This window comes from Tachyglossus aculeatus, chromosome 1 (assembly GCF_015852505.1).
Source record: "Tachyglossus aculeatus isolate mTacAcu1 chromosome 1, mTacAcu1.pri, whole genome shotgun sequence".
In the NCBI taxonomy this organism is placed as follows: domain Eukaryota; kingdom Metazoa; phylum Chordata; class Mammalia; order Monotremata; family Tachyglossidae; genus Tachyglossus; species Tachyglossus aculeatus.
The window spans coordinates 62223259-62247164 of record NC_052066.1 but is presented as its reverse complement, the minus strand read 5'-3'; the positions used below and the strand labels follow the sequence as shown (position 1 = coordinate 62247164).

The 23906-nt window shown below is 47.5% G+C and overlaps 1 protein-coding gene across 7 annotated transcripts in view; it reads right to left on the bottom strand.

The window, feature by feature from the left end:
- The window catches only part of EIF5A2 (eukaryotic translation initiation factor 5A2), a 29285-nt gene extending 6142 nt beyond the window's left edge, over positions 1-23143 (bottom strand). For 3 of the 7 annotated variants that reach the window (XR_005450373.1, XR_005450376.1, XM_038745307.1), the window contains exons 1-3: positions 20930-21533; positions 18674-18778; positions 372-503 (exon numbers count right to left, since the gene is read on the bottom strand). Coding sequence is in view for 5 of the 7 variants with exons in the window: in XM_038745307.1 (XP_038601235.1) it covers positions 372-503; positions 18674-18778; positions 20930-21175 (483 nt within the window). In the remaining 2 variants the exon portion in view is untranslated. Of the gene's footprint in view, positions 1-371; positions 504-18673; positions 18779-20929; positions 21534-22823; positions 22856-23086 lie in introns of those variants that run through there. The other 4 variants (XM_038745469.1, XM_038745687.1, XM_038745545.1 and 1 more) reach the window with 4 other exon arrangements.
- Positions 23144-23906: the final 763 nt, after the last annotated feature.

Below are 23906 nucleotides of genomic sequence, written 5' to 3'. Positions count from 1 at the left end.
CACGGGGGGGTTCACAGTCTTAATCCCCATTTTACAGATGAGGTAACTGAGGCGCAGAGAGGTGCACTGACTTGCCCAAAGTCACAAAGCTGACAATTGGCAGAGCCGGGATTTGAACCCATGACCTCTGACTCCAGAGCCCGTGCTCTTTCCACTGAGCCACGCTGCTTCTCCATGTGAATAAAATAACTTTACAACTTTAAAATAAACTTTACAACTCTGAAAGTTCAAGTTAACTAGGAAAGAAGTTCCAAATTACAATGAAAAGGGAAAACAAAAAGACACTACATATCGTTACCTGGCCAGAGGAATTGGCGATAGCATTTTCATTAAACAAAAATTGTACTTCCACTCTTCCGACATGTCTTTACCTGCACATCTTCACCTGCGTTGTATTTCCCCTCTATTTCCTTGCCCAGTTCGCCTTCCGGCACCTTCAGATCCTCACGGACTTCACCGGTCTCCGTCAGCAGGGAGAGGTAACCGTCTTGAATACAAATCAACTGTAAAAATAAATTTTGCTTACGGAAAGGTCATGTCACATTTCCTCCTTTAACCATTTATAGACTGACTTGGAACCCTAAAACTGAAAAGTAGGGGTATTTCTTCAGGCAACACCACAGCCAGGGTTTTATATTGTTAATTCAGTTTATGGACTGAGCTCAGTTGGATGAACCCTAAGAGGGTTTGTGGCTGCACGCCTCGCGGACTTTGGAGTGAGACACCTGCCGAAGCCCATCCTCCTGGAACAGCCCTCGTCATGGGTTCAAATCCCAGCTCTGCCAATTGTCAGCTGTGTGACTTTGGGCAAGTCACTTAACTTCTCTGTGCCTCAGTTACCTCATCTGTAGAACGGGGATCAAGACTGTGAGCCCCCTGTGGGACAACCTGATCACCTTGTAACCTCCCCAGTGCTTAGAACAGGGCTTTGCACATAGTAAGCGCTTAATAAATCCCATCATTATTATTATTATTACCCCTGCTCTCCAAATCACATCCCTGTCTAGATCAATCAGTCAATCGTATTTATTGAGCACTTACCGTGTGCAGAGCACTGTACTAAGCGCTTGGGAAGTACAAGTTGGCAACACATAGAGATGGTCCCTACCCAACAGTGGGATCGCAGTCTAGTATGTTTGGTTTTGTTCTCTGTCTCCCCCTTTTAGACTGTGAGCCCACTGTTGGGTAGGGACCGTCTCTACGTTTTGCCAACTTGTACTTCCCAAGCGCTTAGTACAGTGCCCTGCACACAGTAAGCGCTCAATAAATACAATTGATGATGATGACGATAGAAGGTCGTTGAGAAGGCAGATGCAATAGTCAAGGTGGGATAGGACACAAGTCCCGTATATATGTATCTATGTTCGTACGTATTTACTACTCTATTTCATTTGTACATATTTATCCTATTTATTTTATTTTGTTAATATGTTTTGTTTCGTTGTCCGTCTCCCCCTTCCAGACTGTGCGAGAGGAGAAAGCAGGAAGCCGCACACGGGCATTTGAAACGATGGCTCTCGGTAGGGTTTTGATAGTGAGGGAAGAGGCTCGCTCCGCAAGCCTTGGTCCCCAGTTTCCGCGTTTATGGAGAAGTTGTCTCAAGCCCACGACCTTGGCGTTACCTTTGACTCATTTCTCTCCTTCACCCTGTTACCAAATCCCGTCGGTTCTAATAATAATAATAATGTTGGTATTTGTTAAGCGCTTACTATGTGCAAAGCACTGTTCTAAGCGCTGGGGGGAACACAAGGAGATGAGGTTGTCCCATGTGGGGCTCACAGTCTTAATCCCCATTTTACAGATGAGGGAACTGAGGCACAGAGAAGTGAAGTGACTTGCCCAAGGTCACACAGCAGACATGTGGGGGAGGTGGGATCGCCACAACGCCTCTAAGAATCGACCCCCTTCCTCTCCAGCCAAACTGCAACCACACGGCTCCAACAACTTGTCGTATCCTGCCTCGACTACTGCGTCGGTCTTCTCGCTGACCTCCCTGCCACCAGCCTCTCTCCTATCCAGTCCATCCGCAGCTGCCCAGGTCGTTTTTCTAAAAACTAGTTCTGCCCGTGTCTTCTTTCTCCTCACCAACCTCCAGTGGCTGCCCATCCACCTCAGCACCAAACTCCTCACCGTCAGCTTTAAGAGAAGCAGCGTGGCTCAGTAGGAAAGAGCACGGGCTTTGGAGTCAGAGGTCATGGGTTCAAATCCCGGCTCCACCAATTGTCAGCTGTGTGACTTTGGGCAAGTCACTTCACTTATCCGGGCCTCGGTTCCCTCATCTGTAAAATGGGGATTAAATCTGTGAGCCCCACGAGGGACAACCTGATCACCTTGTAACCTCCCCAGCGCTTAGAACAGTGCTTTGCACATAGTAAGCGCTTAATAAATGCCATCATTATTATTTAAGGCACACAATCAGCATTTTTCCTCCGACCCAACCTCACGCTTCTCCCACTACCGCCTAACTTACACACTTTGTTCCTCTAATACAAGCCTGGGCCTTGATCTCAAATTCAACTCCGTGCTCATGCCTTACTTGGAACTCTCTCCCCCTTCATATGCGACAGACCAACCTTGTCCGCACTTCCAAGACACTTCTAAATTCACATCTCTTCCAAGAAGCCTTCCCTGGTTGACCTCTCATCTCCCCACCCTATTTCTCTTCCCTTCTGTGCCGTTTATTCATTCATTCATTCAATCGTATTTATTGAGCGCTTACTGTGTGCAGAGCACTGTACTAAGCGCTTGGGAAGTACAAGTTGGCAACATATAGAGATGGTCCCTACCCAACAACGGGTTCACAAGTGCTCACCCACCAAGCACCGTGATACTCATCCCACCCCCACAACCCTGTTGTTTCTCCTACCTATAATTTATTTTCATGTCCGACTCCCCCCTAGAATGAAAGCTCATCGAGGGCAGGGATCATGTCCGCCGACACTTCTGTATTCTCCCAAGTGCTTAGTGGACCACACATGGTAAGCTCAATAAATATCACTGACTGATTGAAAGTAGTACGTGGCTCATTGGCAAGAGCCCGGACTTGGGAGTCAGAGGTCCTGGGTTCGGATACCGGCTCCGCAGCTGGTCAGCTGTGTGACTTTGGGCAAGTCACTTCACTTCTCTGGGCCTCAGTTCCCTCATCTGTAAAATAGGGATGAAGACTGTGAGCCGCATGTGGGACAACCTGATCACCTTGTATCCCCCCCCAGCGCTTTGAACAGTGCTTCACATATAGTAAGCGCTTAACAAATGCCATCATTATTAGTAGTAGTAGCAGTTCTGGGGCTAACGTGACAGATTCCCACCTTCTGGACTGCAAAGTTTTAAGGTTGCCACTCTCCACTGAGCTTAGATTGGCTCTGGTCCACAAAACTGAGTAACCTACTCATCCTCCCAGAGACAGTTTGCTAAAGGTGTGAAGAGTATCGATTAACCGACTTTACTGAGCGCTTAGAATGTGCTGAGCTCTGTGTTAAGTGCTTGGGAGAGTACAATGTAACAGAGTTGGTAGACAAATTCCCCGCCCACAACAAGCTTATGGTCTAGAGGGGGAGAGGGACATTAAAAAAATTACAGATATGCGCATAAGTTCTGTGGGGCTAAGGGTCAGGGGAATATCAAGTACTTACAGGGTACAGAACCACGGGCATAGGAACTAGGAAAAATGAGGGCTTAACTGGGAAAAGCCTCTTGGAGAAGACAGGATTTTAATAGGGCTTTGAAGGTGGATGAAGTGGGGCAGGTTTCCGGGACAGAGGGAGGACAAGGGCATGGGGTTGGAGGCAAGACAAACAAGATCAAGGTACACTGAATAACAATAATAATAATAATGATGGCATTTATTGAGTGCTTACTATGTGCCAAGCACTGTTCTAAGCTCTGGGGAGGTTACAAGGTGATCAAGTTGTCCCACAGAGGGCTCACAGTCTTAATCCCCCATTTTGCAGATGAGGGAACTGAGGCTCAGAGAAGTGAAGTGATTTGCCCGACTGGCGGAGCTGGGATTTGAACCCATGATCTCTGACTCCAAAGCCCGGGCTCTTCCCACTGAGCCATACTGGTTCTCCTAAGCTGGCATTATAGGAGTGAAGTTTGTGGGCTGGGTTGTCGTGGGAAATGAGTGGGTTGAAGGGGTGAGTTGATTGAGTGCTTTATGGTAAAGCGTTTGAGGCACAGTCAGATGGGCAAGCCCTGGAGGTTCATTCATTCATTCATTCGATCGTATTTATTGAGCGCTTACTGTGTGCAGAGCACTGTACTAAGCGCTTGGGAAGTACAAGTTGGCAACATATAGAGACAGTCCCTACCCAACAACGGGCTCACAGTCTAGAAGGGGGAGACAGACAACAAAACAAAACACATAGACAGGTGTCCAAGTCGTCAGAACAAATAGAATTAAAGCTAAATAAATGCACATCACTAACAAAATAAAAATAGGTTCTTGAAAAAAGGGTCTAGGTGGCCTGAATGATTTTTGGCCTGAATGATTTTTACGAAAATGATCCCGGCAGCAGAGTGAAGTAAGGACTAGAGTGGGGAGGGACAGGAGGAAGGAAGGTCAGCAAGGAGGCCGATGCAGTATCTCAGCAGGATAGAATAAGTGAATAAGTGCTTGGATTAACCTGGTAGCAGTTTGGATGGAGAGGGCGGGGTGGATTTTAGCGACGTTGCAAAGGTTGAACCAAAAGGCGTTTGTGATAGATTGAGTATGTGGGTTGACTGAGAGAGAGGAGTCAAGGGTAAGGCCAAGATCATGGGCTTTTGAAGCTGGGAGGATGGTGGTTCTATCTACAGTGATGGGAAAAAAATCAAGGGTAGGACAGGATTTGGGGGGGGAAGGATGAGGAGTTTTGTTTGACATGTTAAGTTGGAGATGTCGGCAGGACACCCAACAAGAGGAGTCCTGGAAGCAGGAGGAAATATGAAACTGCAGAGGAGATCAGGGCTGGAGTTATAGATTCTGGAATTTTTGGAAATTAATAGTAGTTTCAGCCATGGGGGCGAATGAGTTCTCCAAGGGAGTGGGTGTAGAAGAATAGAGGGAACCAGCACTGAACCTTCAGAGACTCAATCAATCACTCTATCACATTTAATGAGTGCTTACTGTGTGTAGAACACTCTAATAATAATAATAACTTTGGTATTTGTTAAGCACTTACTACGTGCCAAACACTGTTCTAAGAGCTGGGGGAGATACAAGGTAATCAGGTTGACCCACATTGGGCTCACAGTCTTCATCCCCATTTTCCAGATGAGGGAACCGAGGCACAGAGAAGTGAAATGACTTGTCGCGGAGGAGCTGGGATTACTCTATCGCATTTAATGAATGCTTACTGTGTGTAGAACACTCTAATAATAATAATAACTTTGGTATTTGTTAAGCACTTACTACGTGCCAAACACTGTTCTAAGCGCTGGGGGAGATACAAGGCAATCAGGTTGTCCCACATTGGGCTCACAGTCTTCATCCCCATTTTCCAGATGAGGGAACCGAGGCACAGAGAAGTGAAATGACTTGTCGCGGAGGAGCTGGGATTACTCTATCGCATTTAATGAATGCTTACTGTGTGTAGAACACTCTAATAATAATAATAACTTTGGTATTTGTTAAGCACTTACTACGTGCCAAACACTGTTCTAAGCGCTGGGGGAGATACAAGGCAATCAGGTTGTCCCACATTGGGCTCACAGTCTTCATCCCCATTTTCCAGATGAGGGAACCGAGGCACAGAGAAGTGAAATGACTTGCCGTGGAGGAGCCGGGATTAGAACCCATGACCTCTGACTCCCAAGCCAGCGCTCTTTCCACTGAGCCACGCTGCTTCTCTAATAATAATGATGGTATTTGTTAAGCGCTTACTATGTGCCAAGCACTGTTCTAAGTGCTGGAGGAGATACAAGGTAATTAGGTTGTCCCACATGAGGCGCACAGTCTTAGTCCCCATTTTACAGACGAGGCAACTGAGGCCCAGAGAAGTGAAGTGACTTACCCAAGGTCACACAGCTGACACGTGGTGGAGCCGGGATTAGAACCCATGACCTCTGACTCCCAAGCCCGGGCTCTTTCCACTGAGCCACGCTGCTTCTCTGTGGTTGGGTGAGTATGACACAACAGAGTAGGTAGGCATGTTCCCTACCCACAGTGATTTTGTAGCCTAGAGGGGTACTCCCATAGTTCATTCATTCATTCAATTCAGTCGTATTTATTGAGCGCTTACTGTGTGCAGAGCACTGTACTAAGCGCTTGGGAAGTCCAAGTTGGAAACATATAAAGAAGGTCCCTACCCAACAGCGGGCTCACAGTCTAGAAGGAGGAGACAGACAACAAAACATATTAACAAAATAAAATAAATAGAATAAATATGTACAAAAATAGAATATGTACAAAAATAGAATAAATATGTACAAAAATAGTTAGGGGGTGGGAGGCGGGGGAGAACCAGGAGAGGACAGTGTCAATAAAGCCAAGGTTAGATAAAGTTTCCAGGAGAAGGGGGGTGGCCCACATCATCATCATCATCATCAATCGTATTTATTGAGCACTTACTGTGTGCAGAGCACTGTACTAAGCGCTTGGGAAGTACAAGTTGGCAAGGCGGCTGAGAGGTCGAGGAGAATTAGGATAGAGGACACTGGCTTTGGCAAGAAGGTGATCGTCGGTGATCGCCTTTGCGAGGGCAGTTTCTGTGGAGTAAAAGGACGGAAGCCAGCCTGGAGGGGATCACAGAGAGAACTGGATGAGAAGAAGTGGAGGCAGCAGATGTAGACGACTTCCTCAAGGAGTTTGGTGAGGAATGATAGGAGGGAGATGGAGCGATAACTGGAAGAAGCCATGGGGTCAAGGGAGAGCTTTAATTCGATTTATTCTGACGCCTTGACACCTGTCCACATGTTTTGTTGTCTGTCTCCCCCTTCTAGACTGTGAGCCCGCTGTTGGGTAGGGACCGTCTATGTTGCCAATTTGGACTTCCCAAGCGCTTAGTACAGTGCTCTGCACACAGTAAGTGGTCAATAAATACGATCGAATGAATGAATGAATGAATGAATGAGAGTTTCTTTTAGGATCTGGAAGACATAAGCATGGAAAGGGCAGGAGGGAGGGAGGGACTCGAGAGGAGCAGGGGAGATTTTAGGGAGATCAGGCCTGAGGCTTTCGGTTTTCTCAGTAAAAAAAGAGAAAGGTCGTTTTTTTTAAAAAAAAATAGGTCGTTAGGAGCAAGGTTATGAGGAGGAAGTTAAACACCTCAAACAACTGGCAAGGACAATGGGCGTGGGAGTAATAAGGATGGAGAAATAATGTTGCTGGGGAAAGGAGAGGGCAGTTCAAACAGGTGAGAATGAGGTTCATTCATTCAATCGTATTTATTGGGTGCTTACTGTGTGCAGAGCACTGTACTAAGCGCTTGGGAAGTACAAGTTGGCAACATATAGAGACGGTCCCTACCCAACAGTGGGCTCACAGTCTAGAAGGGGGAGGTTGAGGTGGACACGGTTGGCCCGATATCTGGATTTCCACCAGGAACAAAGGAAGCGGACCGTGGGCTAGTGGTATGAGATTGGTGAAGGGATAGGGGAGTGAGTGAGTTGAATTCATTCACTCAATCGTATTTATTGAGCGCTTACTGTGTGCAGAGCACTGTACTAAGCGCTTGGGAAGTACAAGTTGGCGACATATAGAGACGGTCCCTACCCAACAGCATAAGGGCATTAACTTGTGCGTAAAGGGACGGCGGTTTGGATACAGGAACTAAATGGGACAGGATGATTTTAGAAAATTGGTTTGGGTCCAAAGGTGGGAGGTCCCTGTGATGGATTTGCAGGGAGGGGGTGGTGTGGGAGAGAGGGCAGGTGAAGAGGTTGAGGGCGGACAGGGAGGTTTCAGAGTTGGTGAGGCTGAACAGTGACTAAAGACCAAGGGGTCGAGGGGGGGTCCAAACGGGTGAGTGGGTGGGGTGGAGCAGGAGGGCAGTGGAGTTGAGAAGACGTACAAACCCATCAGCCATTTCTATGACACATGCACTTATTTATACCCATTTCTAGTGCTTTTGTGGGTATACTATAGATCTTTTGTTCCACTGTAATTCAACCACTTAAATTACTCTAATTGCAAATGTATCGCTTCTTCATTGTACGCTTCCCAAGCACTTAGTGTAGTGTAAAACGCCTCGCTCTCGGCTTCCAGGCTGTCCATCCCCTCGCCCCCCTCCTACCTCCCCTCCCTTCTCTCCTTCTCCAGCCCAGCCTGCACCCTCCGCTCCTCGGCCGCTAACCTCCTCACCGTACCTCGTTCTCACCCGTCCCACCACTGACCCCCGGCCCACGTCCTCCCCCAGGCCTGGAATGCCCTCCCTCTGCCCATCCACCAAGCCAGCTCTCTTCCTCCCTTCAAAGCCTTACTGAGAGCTCACCTCCTCCAGGAGGCCTTCCCAGACTGAGCCCCCCTTTTCCTCTCCTCCTCCCCATCCCCCCTGCCCTACCTCCTTCCCCTCCCCACAGCTCTTGTATATGTATTTGTACAGATTTATTATTCATTCATTCAATCGCATTTATTGAGCGCTTACTGTGTGCAGAGCACTGTATTAAGTGCTTGGGAAGTTCAAGTTGGTAGCCAGTTGGTTACTACTCTATTTTACTTGTTACAAATTTACTATTCTATTTATTTTGTTAATGATTTGCGTATAGCTTTAATTCTATTAGTTCTGACGATTTTGTAACCTGTCTACATGTTTTGTTTTGTTGTCTGTCTCCCCCTTCTAGATTGTGAGCCCGTTGTTGGGTAGGGACCATCTCTATCTGTTGCCGACTTGTCCTTCCCAAGTGCTTAGTCCAGTGCTCGGCACACGGTAAGCGCTCAATAAATACTATTGAATGAATGAATGTTTTCAACTCAGGGAAGCTTAATAAATACAACTGCTACTACTACTGGACGCATTCAGGTAGGACCCCTTCTATCGTGTCCAGCGACCTGGACTGTTGCCAGCTCCTCCAATCTACATAAAATGTGGAAATGTAGGCATGATTAATCCACTGACTGTCCCAAAAGGATTTTAAAAATTAAGAATGAAAATGGCTCACAGGAACTGCTTAGTACAGTGCTCTGCACACAGTAAGCGCTCAATAAATACGATTGAATGAATTAAGTGAGTTATGGGACCATATAAAGAGAAGCAGCATGGCTCAGTGGAAAGAGCCCGGGCTCTCGAGTCAGAGGTCATGGGTTCAAATCCCGGCTCCGCCCATTGTCAGCTGTGTGACTTTGGGCAGGTCACTTCACTTCTCTGTGCCTCGGTTACCTCATCTGTAGAATGGGGATGAAGACTGTGAGCTCCCCCATGGGACAACCTGATCACCCTGTAACCTCCCCAGCGCTTAGAATGGTGCTTTGCACAGAGTAAGCGCTTAATAAATGCCATCATTACTGTTATATAAAACCAGAGCTAAACACGGGAACCATGTGGCACAATTCATGGCACATAAAAACCTCCAACAATCAATCAATCGTATTTATTGAGCGCTTACTGCGTGCAGAGCACTGTACTAAGCGCTTGGGAAGTACAAGTTGGCAACATATAGAGACAGTCCCTACCCGACAGTGGGCTCAGTCTAAAAACATACACTTAAGTGCTTAGTACAGTGCTTTGCACAAAGTACGTGCTCAATAAATGCCATTAAATGAACCACGAGCACAACTCAGGGCTATCCTACTGGGATAAAGCATGGGTTGCATCAAGCTATCAGATTTCATTCACGCCACTGAATCACTGAGACAGCTTTTATTTTCCCCATTACCATTTCAACGAAATCAATAGCTTTTTAAGAAATTCACAGCAAATACCGACCCTTTCAAGTTAGTAGCAGAATCAAAAGATGGGGGAAGCGATATGGCGATTACTCTATTTCAATCTGAATTTGGCGCAGATCTTTTTTTGCAAAAACGCTCAGGACACGTCACCCCCCTCCTCAAAAATCTTCAGCGGTTGCCCATCAATCAATCAATCGTATTTATTGAGCGCTTACTATGTGCAGAGCACTGTACTAAGCGCTTGGGAAGTACAAATTGGCAACACATAGAGACAGTCCCTACCCAACAGTGGGCTCACAGTCTAAAAGGGGGAGACAGAGAACAGAACCAAACATACCAACAAAATAAAATAAGTAGGATAGAAATGTACAAGTAAAATAAATAAATAAATAAATAGAGTAATAAATATGTACAACCATATATACATATATACAGGTGCTGTGGGGAAGGGAAGGAGGTAAGATGGGGGGATGGAGAGGGGGACGAGGGGGTGAGGAAGGAAGGGGCTCAGTCTGGGAAGGCCTCCTGGAGGAGGTGAGCTCTCAGTAGGGCCTTGAAGGGAGGAAGAGAGCTGGCTTGGCGGATGGGCTGAGGGAGGGCATTCCAGGCCCGGGGGATGACGTGGGCCGGGGGTCGATGGCGGGACAGGCGAGAGCGAGGTACAGTGAGGAGATTAGTGGTGGAGGAGCGGAGGGTGCGGGCTGGGCTGGAGAAGGAGAGAAGGGAGGTGAAGTAGGAGGGGGCGAGGGGATGGACAGCCTTGAAGCCCAGGGTGAGGAGTTTCTGCCTGATGCGCAGATTGATTGGTAGCCACTGGAGGTTTTTGAGGAGGGGAGTAATATGTCCAGAGCGTTTCTGGACAAAGATAATCCGGGCAGCAGCATGAAGTATGGATTGAAGTGGAGAGAGACACGAGGATGGGAGATCAGAGAGAAGGCTGGTGCAGTAGTCCAGACGGGATAGGATGAGAGCTTGAATGAGCAGGGTAGCGGTTGGGATGGAGAGGAAAGGGCGGAGCTTGACAATGTTGCGGAGCTGAGACCGGCAGGTTTTGGTGACGGCTTGGATGTGAGGGGTGAATGAGAGAGCGGAGTCGAGGATGACACCAAGGTTGCGGGCTTGTGAGACGGGAAGGATGGTAGTGCCGTCAACAGAGATGGGAAAGTCAGGGAGAGGACAAGGTTTGGGAGGGAAGACAAGGAGCTCAGTCTTCGACATGTTGAGCTTTAGGTGGCGGGCAGACATCCAGATGGAGATGTCCTGAAGGCAGGAGGAGATGCGAGCCTGGAGGGAGGGGGAGAGAGCAGGGGCGGAGATGGAGATCTGGGTGTCATCAGCGTAGAGATGATAGTTGAAGCCGTGGGAGCGAATGAGGTCACCAAGGGAGTGAGTGCAGATTGAGAACAGAAGGGGACCAAGCACTGAACCTTGGGGAACCCCCACAGTAAGAGGGTGGGAGGGGGAGGAGGAGCCTGCAAAAGAGACTGAGAAAGAACGATCGGAGAGATAAGAGGAGAACCAGGAGAGGACGGAGTCTGTGAAGCCAAGGTCAGATAGCGTGTTGAGGAGAAGGGGGTGGGCCACAGTGTCAAAGGCAGCTGAGAGGTCGAGGAGGATTAGGACGGAGTATGAGCCATTGGATTTGGCAAGCAGGAGGTCATTGGTGACCTCTGAGAGGGCAGTTTCCGTGGAATGAAGGGGACGGAAGCCCATTCCACCTCTGTATCACTCCTCACTACTGGCTTTAAAGCTCTCCATCACCTCGCCCCCTCATACCTCACCCTTGCTCTCTCCTTCTACAGCCCGCACACTTGGTTCCTCTAGTACTAACCTTCTCACTGTGCCTCCACCTCGCCGGTCTCACCACCGATCCTTGGCCCACGTCCTGCCTCTGGCCTGGGAACGCCCTCCCTCCTGAAATCCAACGGACAATTGCTCTCTCCCCCTTCAAAGCCTTTATCGAAGGCACATCTTCACAGTAAGCGCTCAATAAATACGATTGATGATGATATCTCCTCCAAGAGGCCTTCCCTAAGCCTCCCTTTCCTCTTCTCCCACTCCCTTCTGCGTTGCCGTGACTTGCTCCCTTTGCTCTTCCCCTCCTTCAGCCCCACAGCACTTATATAAATATCTGCAATTTTATTTATTTGCATCGATGTCTGTCTCCCCCTCTCCAGCCTGTAAGCTCATTGCGGGCAAGGAATAATAATAATAATAATAATAATAATAATAATGGCATTTATTAAGCACTTACTATGTGCAAAGCACTGTTCTAAGTGCTGGGGAGAATGCGAGGTGAGCAGGTTGTGCCACGGGGGGCTCACAGTCTCAATCCCCATTTTACAGATGAAGGAACTGAGGCCCAGAGAAGTGAAGTGACTTGCCCGAAGTCACACAGCTGACAAGTGGCGGAGCCGGGATTCGAACCCATTACCTCTGACTCCAAAGCCCGGGCTCTTTCCACTGAGCCACGCTGCTTCTCCTAATGTCACTGTTAATGTCACTGTTTATTGTATTGTACTTTTCCAAGCGCTTAGTACAGTGCTCTGCACACAGTAAGTGCTCAAAATATGTATGTATATATGTTTGTACATATTTACTTATTTTACTTGTACATATTTATTCTATTTATTTTATTTTGTTAATATGCTTTGTTTTGTTGTCTGTCTCCCCCTTCTAGACTGTGAGCCCGCTGTTGGGTAGGGACCGTCTCTATCTGTTGCCAACTTGCACTTCCCAAGCACTTAGTGCAGTGCTCTGCACACAGTAAGCGCTCAATAAATACGATTGAATGAATGAATGAAAATATATGACTGGATGAATGAATTAAAACTATATTCTGTAAGTATAATATATATTATAAATTATAAAAATTATATATATATATATATTATATTATATAAGAATATATATAAATAATATATATTCTGTTAATCCAAGAAGTTTCTTATTCTCTACCTTCAACAAACTGTTTCCTCAGCATGTAAGAGAAGAACAGATGTTTTTCGCTTTTTGGAATGAGAGACATAGGTGTCAGTCTTGCTAGGGGGAAGGGAGAGAGGTGTATACTACATATTCATTTCTAGGCTGCGAACTGATCCTTCTCCTGAAAGCTATTTTAGAATGCTGATATGCAGTTGGGCCACAAATTATTTTGTGGAAGGTGAAGGGGACATTCAATCAATTGTACTTATTGAGTGCTTACTGTGTGCAGAACACTGTACAAAGCCCTCGAGGGAGTACAAAATAACACTTCGTAGACACGTTCCCTGCCCACAACTGATTCACGGTCTAGAGGGGGAGACAGACATTAATATAAATAAATTAAGGATACGTACATTAGCACCGTGGAGCTGAGGGATGGGGGAAAAAAGAAGCAGCGTGGCTCAGTGGAAAGAGCATGGGCTTTGGAATCAGAGGTTATGGGTTCAAAACCCGGCTCTGCCACTTGTCAGCCGTGTGACTAGGCAAGTCACTTCACTTCTCTGTGCCTCAGTTCCCCCATCTGCAAAATGGGGATTAAGACTATGAGCCCCACGTGGGACAACCTGATCACCTTGTATCCTCCCCAGGGCTTAGAACAGTGCTTTGCACAAAGTAAGTGCTTAATAAATGCCATCATCATTATTATTATTATTTAAAAAGGGAGCAAATCCAAGTGCAAGGGTGACCCCCGGCCCACGTCATCCCCCGGGCCTGGAATGGCCTCCCTCTGCCCATCCGCCAAGCTAGCTCTCTTCCTCCCTTCAAGGCCCTACTGAGAGCTCACCTCCTCCAGGAGGCCTTCCCAGACTGAGCCCCTTCCTTCCTCTCCCCCTCGTCCCCCTCTCCATCCCCCCAGCTTACCTCCTTCCCTTCCCCACAGCACCTGTATATATGTATATATGTTTGTACATATTTATTACTCTATTTATTTATTTTACTTGTACATATCTATTCTATTGATTTTATTTTGCTAGTATGTTTGGTTTTGTTCTCTGTCTCCCCCTTTTAGACTGTGAGCCCACTGTTGGGTAGGGACTGTCTCTATATGTTGCCAATTTGTACTTCCCAAGTGCTTAGTACAGTGCTCTGCACATAGTAAGCGCTCAATAAATACGATTGATGATGATGATGATGATGATGACACGGAAGGACATGGGAGAACAGGAAATGAGGGCTTAGTCAGGGAAGGCCGCTTGGAGATGTTCCCTCAATATGGTGGGGAGAGTAATTCTCGGATACGAAGAGGGAAGGTGTGCCGGACCAGGGGAAGGAGGTAGGCAAGAGGTTGGTGGCGCGACAGAGAAATGATACTTAACCCCCCTAATCTCCGGACAAACAAATTGGACACTGGCATTAAAGTTTCAACCAAAATTCTGATAGGTATGGGGCCCGTATCAATCCCCTCAGCGTATTAGACACCCTCTTCCCTGGTAAGGTCAAAAAACCTGAGTCCCTCAAGGTAGGCATGTTGTGGATGACAGGTACAAAAAAGGATCAGGATTTATTCTTCCCAACCCACGTTTGCAGTATTAGCTTCTGAAACTTCGGATTCTGCATGAATGAAGGACCTCAAACATCTGAGGACCAAAGGAAATTATGCGCAAGAATAAAAAGCACCTGTGTAGTGAGTTTGGGAGTTAAAAAAACCAATAGAACCCATTTAACTAGAAAGCAGGAAAAGCACTAGACATAAGTGAGCCACCTAAACGGACATATTAGTCTTGAAATACCAAGAACTGAAGCTTTTCTCTAGCTGTTGATCTTCAGCCCCTTATGAGAGCAGGGGTGGCCGCTTCTTGCGAACTGAAGAGACGGCCAGCCTCAAACGGACTACGGTTGAGAGACGCCAATCAAAATGGTGAGCGAGACAGCCAGGGAGCTGGGGGGCCGCCCCCCAAAATAAGGAATGAACCGTGAGCTACAGAGCACGTGAAGATGAGCCACGTGAGGCTCGCCAGTAGCCATTTGCCCATCCTGGCTAAGACCATCAGAGCCACTACCACAGACCATATCGCATCAATCAATGGCATTTATTAAGCGCTATTCATTCATTCATTCAATCGCATTTATGGAGCGCTTACTGTGTGCAGAGCACTGTACTAAGTGCTTGGGAAGTACAAGTTGGCAACATGTAGAGACGGTCCCTACCCAATGACGGGCTCACAGTCTAGAAGGGGGAAACAGACAACAAAACACTATGTGCAGAACACTGTACTAAGTGCTTGGGAGATCCCTGCCCAAAATAGGCTTACAATCTAGACACAGACCATATCCTAAAGTAGCAGTGAGGCCTAGGGGAAAGAGCCCGGGCCTTGGAGTCTAGACTTCTAGACTGTGAGCCCACTGTTGGGTAGGGACTGTCTCTACATGTTACCAACTTGTACTTCCCAAGCGCTTAGTACAGTGCTCTGCACACAGTAAGCGCTCAATAAATACGATTGATTGATTGGAGTCAGAAGACCTCAGTTCTAAACCTAGCTCTGTCATATGTCTGGTGTGTGACCTTGGGCAAGTCACAACTTCTCTGTGCCTGTTACCTTTATCTGTAAAATGGAGAATAAGATTGTGAGTCCCATGAGGGACACGGGCTGTGTCCAGCCTATCTTGTATAATAATAATAATGTTGGTATTTGTTAAGTGCTTACTATGTGCCACGCCCTGTTCTAAGTGTTCCCCCTTTTAGACTGTGAGCCCACTGTTGGGTAGGGACTGTCTCTATATGTTGCCAATTTGTACTTCCCAAGCGCTTAGTACAGTGCTCTGCACATAGTAAGCGCTCAATAAATACGATTGATGATGATGATGAAGTGCTGGGGTAGATACAAGGTAATCAGGTTGTCCCATGTGGGGCTCACAGTCTTCAGCCCCATTTTACAGATGAGGGAACTGAGGCCCAGAGAAGTGAAGTGACTTGCCCAGTCACAGAGCTGACAAGTGGCGGAGCCGGGATTTTAACCCACAACCTCCGACTCCAAAGCCCGTGCTCTTTCCACTGAGCCATTCTATATCTACCCCAGCACTTAGTATAGTGTCTGGCCCAAAGCAAGAGTGAAAAATAATAATATCATAATGATAATACCATCACTCTCCCCACCTTCAGAGTCCTACTAAAATCACATCTCCCTCAGGAGACCTTCCCCGATGATCTCCTCATTTCCCCTCCACGTCACCCCCTCTGTGTTACCTACACACTTGGGTCTGCATGCCTTACGCACTTGAAATTCACCTCACCCCCAGCTCCACAGCAATTATGTATATCAATGTACTGGGCTTCCCTTCAAGGCCCTGCTGAGAGCCCACCTCCTCCAAGAGGCCTTCCCAGACTGAGCCCCTTCCTTCCTCTCCCCCGTCCCCCTCTCCCTCCCCCCCATCTTACCTCCTTCCCTTCCCCACAGCACCTGTATATATGTATATATGTTTGTATATATATTTATTACTCTATTTATTTATTTATTTTACTTGTACATATCTATTCTATTTATTTTGTTAGTATGTTTGGTTTTGTTCTCTGTCTCCCCCTTTTAGACTGTGAGCCCACTGTTGGGTAGGGACTGTCTCTATATGTTGCCAATTTGTACTTCCCAAGCGCTTAGTACAGTGCTCTGCACATAGTAAGCGCTCAATAAATACGATTGATTGATTGGGCTCTGTGTGCACAGCACTGTACTAAGCACTTGGAAGAGTACAATAGAGATGGTAGATATGTTCCTTGCCCACCAGGTCTGAAGGGAGAGACATATCCTTACACTCTGCCATTTCCCCTATCTGTAATCGATTTCAATCATTTTTTTCATCTTTCCCTCTACACTGTCCACTCCTTTGTGGAAAGGAATTATGTCAACCAACTCTTCTGCACTGTAATCTCCCAAGCACCTGATATAATACTCTGCACACGCTCAATAAATACGATTATCTGACTAATGATAAAGACTATCTTCTGGCACTACACACTACGCCGATCACATTAATTTCTTTCCAGCAAGTAACGAAAGCGGATCTGAAAATCTTCGAAAAGTGGTATAACCCCCATTTGCACTTGAGTTCAGTTTTAAATAAGTGACGGACTAAAGAGAACCACTTTTCTTCCCTCTTTAGTAACCTCTGGTAAAGTTGCACCTTTGACACTATGCTAGGCCCTGTGAAATATTCAGGGTCACTGCGACGGGTAGATTGAGAGACAGACTTATACTTTCTCTAATCTTCAAATATCACCCAGGTTATGTTTGGCCACTGCCAAGGTTTCATGAGGAAAAGTAGTCTGTTGGTGAATGCCACCTCAAAATTATGTACTTGGACCTGTCAAGCCCAAGGCAATGGATAATCTATGCCATTACTGCATTAGATCAATGAACCCTCTAGGCCGGTAGTCATTCTTTTATTCAATCATATAGATTGAGCCCTTACTGTGTACAGAGCACTGTACTAAGTGCTTGGGAGAGTACGCTATAATAACAAACAGACCCATTCACTGCCCACAACGAGCTAGAATCCTGCATCCTTCATTGGCAACCGGATGCCTGAGGGAACCACGGGACAAAACTGGCTTCTATCCACCCCAATATTTAGGGATGTCACCATCTAACGTCGCTGCTAGTAACCTTCCTCCGTACATTTATCCACACACCTGTTGAACCAGCTGATAATTCGGGCCTATGCCCCAAGTTCCGAAGGTAATAAATTCCAAAGACTTACCAACCGTTGTATGATTAAGTGTTTCCCAATGACACTTTTGATAACCACATTCTTTAACAGTTTCATCTGATGACCATCTATTTTTATAGCCCATCACCATCATCAATCGTATTTATTGAGCACTTACTATGTGCAGAGCACTGTACTAAGCGCTTGGGAAATACAAATAGTGTATCAAATTCTGAGGCTGGGTCTGTCATTTCTTTTTTTTATTACAAATATATTTAGTCTGGCCACAGACTGAAATTCACTCAAGTATGATACCCCTCCAGGAATAACCTGAAATATCCGATTTGTGATTATTATTATTGTCTCCCCCTTTTAGACTGTGAGCCCACTGTTGGGTAGGGACTGTCTCTATATGTTGACAGCTTGTACTTCCCAAGCGCTTAGTACAGTGCTCTGCACACAGTAAGTGCTCAATAAATACGATTGATGATGATGATTCAGCTGAAGGACCAAGGAAAATAAAACAAAACATCCAACGCAGTAGAGAGGTAAGCCTGTTGTAAATGAAGTAGAAGAATGTAAATGGGTTTTGCTTGCCTTTGCAACACTTTCAATTTCAAAAATGTAAGAAAACTCATCAAATACAGTCACCAATTTGGGGGAATATTTTTCCCATCTGAAAACTAGCCATTCACGCTGAATAAGTCATTCCAGTCTCTATATGTTGCCAATTTGTACTTTCCAAGCGCTTAGTACAGTGCTCTGCCCACAGCAAGCGCTCAATAAATATGATTGAATGAATGAATTCCAACTAGTTACTCTACTTGCTCGGGAAGGCGTGAAATAAAGGCACTGCTGCTTCAGAAACAACAATTCTTTAATTTTAAAGAATGGAAATCACACCATTAAAAATGCCCTAATACAGTTCACAAATACTAAATAGCACTAAATTCTTCTTCTAATGTTCTGCACATAGTAAGTGCTAAATAAATACCATTGATTCTAACCTGTATAGAAAAGAGATCAAAAGAGGAACAAAATGGAAAGTATTTTCTGGCTGGGTTGAATCACCAAGTTTAACGGGGGGGAGAGGAGCCCCAAAACACTCCCATTCTTTGGAGTAAAGAGTCAGTCAATCAATCAATCGTATTTATTAAGTGCTTACTGTGTGCAGAGCATTGTACTAAGCGCTTGGGAAGTACAGAGAGTAAAAGGTAAAAAAAAAAAACCCAAAAAACTCACTTGATAATCATTTCTCTTGATATTTGGAACATCCATGTTGTGCGTAGAAGGGCAAATATCTTCATACTTCTTTCCAGTGAAAATATCAATTCCAACCAGGTGAACCTAAATTCAGATTTTAAAAAGTTACCCTATTATTGACGAAGCATTTAACTCATAAAAGCACCACATTTTGGTGCAAGAGACACCAACTATAAATGATTCTCCTTTTCAAAGCAGTGATAATTTAATTTAAATAATTTAAATAAGAACAGGTCAGCCAGGTCTTTCCTCAGCACTGGCTTCTAAGACTCTCAAAAGTGTCCCTAAACAATTCTCTCCCTCACCCTTCTGTCACTCTTACGGGGAAACCGACGGGGGAAACCCTGATGGGTCAGAAGCTCCCGGCGTTGTCCAAAACTGAGTTTCTGACAACACAGCATGGTGAGTACAGTCCCCTAAACACATCCTCACACACAATGATGTCTACTAATAACCGCAATCGTAGCATTTTACATGCATACTGTGTTCTGGGATACGTCCTGTACAATAAGATCACACCGTCCCTGACCCCAAATGGAGCTCACAGTTAATGGGAAAGAGACAGACAGCGGGTATTTAATCCTCATTTTATAGATGAGGAAACTGAGGTGAGAGAAGCAGCGTGGCTCAGTGGAAAGAGCACGGGCTTGGGAGCCAGACGTCACGCGTTCTAATCCCGACTGCCACTTATCTGCGCGACTTTGGGCAAGCCACTTTTCTCTGGGTCTCATTTACCTCATCTGTAAAATGGGGGAAACTGAGGTATAGAAAAGCCCTGTGACATGCCAAAAGTCACACAACAGGCCGGTGACAGAGACAAGACTTCAACTACTACCAGTCTTGTGCTCTTTCCATCGGGCCACGCAGCAGTGCTTCAATGGACTAACAAATAACATTATAACACATCGTTCCCCAGTGACACTTGGACCACCGAGTTGTAGTAGCATCCAGGGGCGTTTGGTGAAACAAATCAAAGCCTAACAGTTATTGCACAGAGTTAGAGCGTAATTCCAGGCACTCAGGCATCCTCTGTAAAGCAGCACGGCCTAGTGAGATACCCTGGGAGTCAGAAGAACCTGGGTTCTAGTCCCGGCTCCGCCACCTGTCTGCTGCGAGGCCTTGGACAAATCACTTCTCTGTGCTTTGGTCGCCTCATCTGTAAAATCGGGATGAAGACTGTCAGCCCTTTGTGGGACAGGGACTGTTTCCAACCTGACTAACTTGTATTTGCCCCAGCGCTTAGTATAGTGACCGAGACATAAGCCCTTAACAAATAGCTTTGTCCCGCCTGTCCCTGTCGACCCGTCCCACCGTCGACCCCCGGCCCACGTCCTTCCCCTGGCCTGGAATGTCCTTCCTCCACAAATCCACCCAGCTAGCTCTCTTCCTCCCTTTAAAGCTCTACTGAGAGCTCACCTCCTCCAGGAGGCCTTCCCAGACTGAGCCCCCTTTTTCCTCTCCTCCTCCCCATCCCCCTGCCCTACCTCCTTCCCGTCCCCACAGCACTTGTATATATATTTGTACACATTACTCTATTTTACTTGTACATATTTACTATTCTATTTATTTTGTTAATGATGTGCATGTAGCTTTAATTCTATTTGTTCTGACGACTCTGACACCTGTCTACATGTTTTGTTTTGTTGTCTGTCTCCCCCTTCTAGACTGTGAGCCCTTGTTGGGTAGGAACCGTCTCTGTATGTTGCCAACTTGTACTTCCCAAGTGCTTAATACAGCGCCCTGCACACAGTAAACGCTCAAGATATACGACCGAATGAATGAATTACGTTAAAAAAATAACTGGGAAATGTTCTGCCTTAATCTAAAGATCATGTCCTTTAATCCAAAGATCATTTCTAAACTGTGAGCCCACTGTTGGGTAGAGACTGTCTCTATATGTTGCCAGTTTGTACTTCCCAAGCGCTTAGTACAGTGCTCTGCACATAGTAAGCGCTCAATAAATACGATTGATGATGATGACTGTCTCTATATGTTGCCAATTTGTACTTCCCAAGCGCTTAGTACAGTGCTCTGCACATAGTAAGCGCTCAATAAATACGATTGATGATGATGTACGAGGTTTGAATATGTTCAACAGACCCAAAAGGATGTATCTTTGATGATGTAAAAACGCTAGAAATGCCTGGCGAAGTTGAGAAAGATGAAACTTCTAACTTATTTATAAAGAGCGCTGTGGCCGGTTGGGCTGTAGCTCGTGAACGCCGGGCAAGTTACCTTGGCGTGGCCATGTTTGCCAGTCTTGGAGGTGGACATCTCCACTATCTTGCAGGGACGGCCCTTGAGCACCACGAAGCCATTCTTGCGCAGAGCTGAGCACTGCATAGGGTAAGTGCTGGAAGCCCCGGCATCTCCAGTGGTGAAATCGATTTCGTCGGCCATGGTGGGTTGGGGAGAGACTATTATTTTTTTTGTAGGAACTAAGCACAAAGTTTGAAAATGATAAAACACACACAAACACATACACAAAACGCTCGAGAGGGAGCAAAGGAAGGAAATGTTTTGTTCAGGCTCCAGGTATCCGGGTCAGGTACTGAACGTCGGCATTACTATTCCCCTGTGGGAAGTCCTTCGCTGCCCACCTGCCAACCGAATGCTTTCGATTAACAATCAATCGATGGTATTTCTTGAACGCTTACTCTGTCCAGACAGCTGGACTAAACGATTGGGGGAGGACAAGAGAAATGTCAGATGCACTGCCGACCCATAATAATATTACAGGCGTGGAGAGCCCTTGCGCCCAGCATCACCTCAAGCTGGAGAAAACTTTTCCATCCATTTGGGAGAGAGGAGAGGGGTGAGGAGGAGAAGGAGGGTTCCCAAGCGCTTAGCACAGTGCTCTGCACACAGTAAGCGCTCAATAAATACGACTGAATGATTGAATGAGAGGGAGGGAGGAGGCAGAGAGGAGAAGGAGGGTTCCCAAGCGCTTAGCACAGTGCTCTGCACACAGTAAGCGCTCAATAAATACGACTGAATGATTGAATGAGAGGGAGGGAGGAGGCAGAGAGAGAGGAGAAAGAGGGCGAGAGGAAAAGGGAGAGAGGGAAGGAGAGGAGGGTGTGAAAGGAGAAGGGAGAGCAGACAGGGGGAGAGAGATGGAAGGAAGGAAGGTGGGAGGGAGAGGAGAAGGAGAGGGGAAAGAGAGGAAAGGGAGAGAGAGAGAAGGAGAGGGAAAGGGAGAGAGAGAAGGAGAGGGGAAAGAGAGAAGGGAGAGAGAGGGGAAAGAGAGGGAAGGGAGAGAGAGAAGGGAGGGAAGGAGGGAGAGAGAGGGGGAGAGGGGAAACAGAGAGAAGGGAGAGAGAGAGAAGGGAGGGAAGGAGGGGGAGAGAGGAGGAGAGGGAAGGGAGGGAGAGAGAGGAGGAGAGGGGAGAGAGAAGGGAGAAAGAGAAGGAAGGGAAGGAGGGAGAGAGGGGAAAGGGAGGGAAGGGGGAGAGTGAGAGAAGGGAGAGAACGAGGAAGAGAGAAGAGAAGGGGGAAAAGAGAAGGGAGAGAGGGAGGAGAGGGAAGGGAGAGACAGGAGAAGGAGAGAGAGGGGAAAGAGAGAGAAGGAGGGAGAGAGGGAAAAGGGAGGGAAGGAGGGAGAGAAAGGAGAAGAGGGGAAAGAGAGGAGGGAGAGAGAGGAGGGAGAGAGAGGGGAAGGAAGAGAGAGAGAAGGGAGGGAGGGAAGGGGAGAAGGAGGGAGAGAGGGGGAGAAGGGAGAGAGAGAAGGGAAAGGAGAGGGAAGAGGGAGGAGAGGGACAGGGACAGGGAGAGAGAGAAGAGGAGGGGAAAGAGAGAAAAGGGAGAGAAGAGGGAGGGAAGGAGGGAGAGAGGGAGAAGAAGAGGGGAAAGAGAGAAGGGAGGGAGGGAAGGAGAGAAGGAGGGAGAGAGAGAAGGGAAAGAGAGAGGGAGAGAGAGAGAGAAGGGAAGGAGGGGACGAGAAGGGAGAGGGAAGAGGGAGGAGAGGAGACAGGGAGAGAGAGACGGAGGGAAAGAAAGAAGGAAGGAGGGAAGGAGGAGAAGGGCGAGAGAGGGGGAAGCCGAGGAAGGGGAGGAGGGGGAGGAGGGGGAGGAGGAGGAGGAGGAGGGGGGGGGGAAGCGCGCTGTCGGAAGCCCCTTTCCCAAGTACCCAGGGTCCGGCCCGCGGCCCGCTGACAGGCACCGCCCCGGGACCCCGGGGAGAGGGAGGGAGAGACGGGGGGACGGACGGGGGGGACGGACGGACGGGGGACGGACGGACGGACGGGGGGACGGAGGGGGGGGGGCCTCACGGGGCCCGGCCGCGGCGGGAGGGCGCGCGCCGAGGGGGGAGGGGGGGAAGGAACGCGCGCGCGCACTGGGCGGGAGGGCGGTGGGAGGGGGCCTCCCCTTCCCCTTCCCCCTCCCCCTCACCTTCCTGTCAGACAAGGAGCCGCGCGCCCGACCCCACTGCGGCGCCGGCGGGGGGGGCCGGGCCCCACCCCACCCCACCCCTCCCCTCCCCGCCCCTCGCGCGCCGCCCGACACTTCCGGCCCCGCACGGTGACGTGCGGGGCGCCCGCCCGCCTCCTCCTAATAGGCAGCACGTCCTGTTGGCATCTGTTAAGCGCTTTACTATGATAATGATAATGATGGCATTTATTCATTCATCGAGTGCTTCCTGTGTGCAGAGCACTGCGCTAAGCGCTTGGGAAGGACAAGTCGGCAACAGAGAGAGACGGTCCCTACCCAACAGTGGGTTCACGGTCTAGAAGCGGGAGACGGAGAACAAAACCAAACACACGAACAAAAGTTTATTTTTATTTTAAAAACATTAACAAAATAAAATAAATAGAATAAACATGTACAAATAAAATCAATAGAGTAATAAATCCATACAAACATATATACATCTATACAGGTGCTGTGGGGAGGGGAAGGAGGTAAGGCGGGGGGATGGAGAGGGGGAGCTTACTATGTGCAAAGCACTGTTCTAAGCACTGGGGAGGTTACAAGGTGATCGGGTTGTCCCACATGGGGCTCACAGTCTTCATCCCCATTTGACAGATGAGGGGACTGAGGCCCGGACAAGTGAAGTGGCTTGCCCAAAGTCACACAGCTGACAGTTGGTGGAATAATAATGATGATGACGATGATGGCATTTGTTAAGCGCTCCCTATGTGCAAAGCACTGTTCTAAGCGCTGGGGGGGATACAAGGTGATCGGGTTGTCCCACGGGGGGCTCACGGTCTTC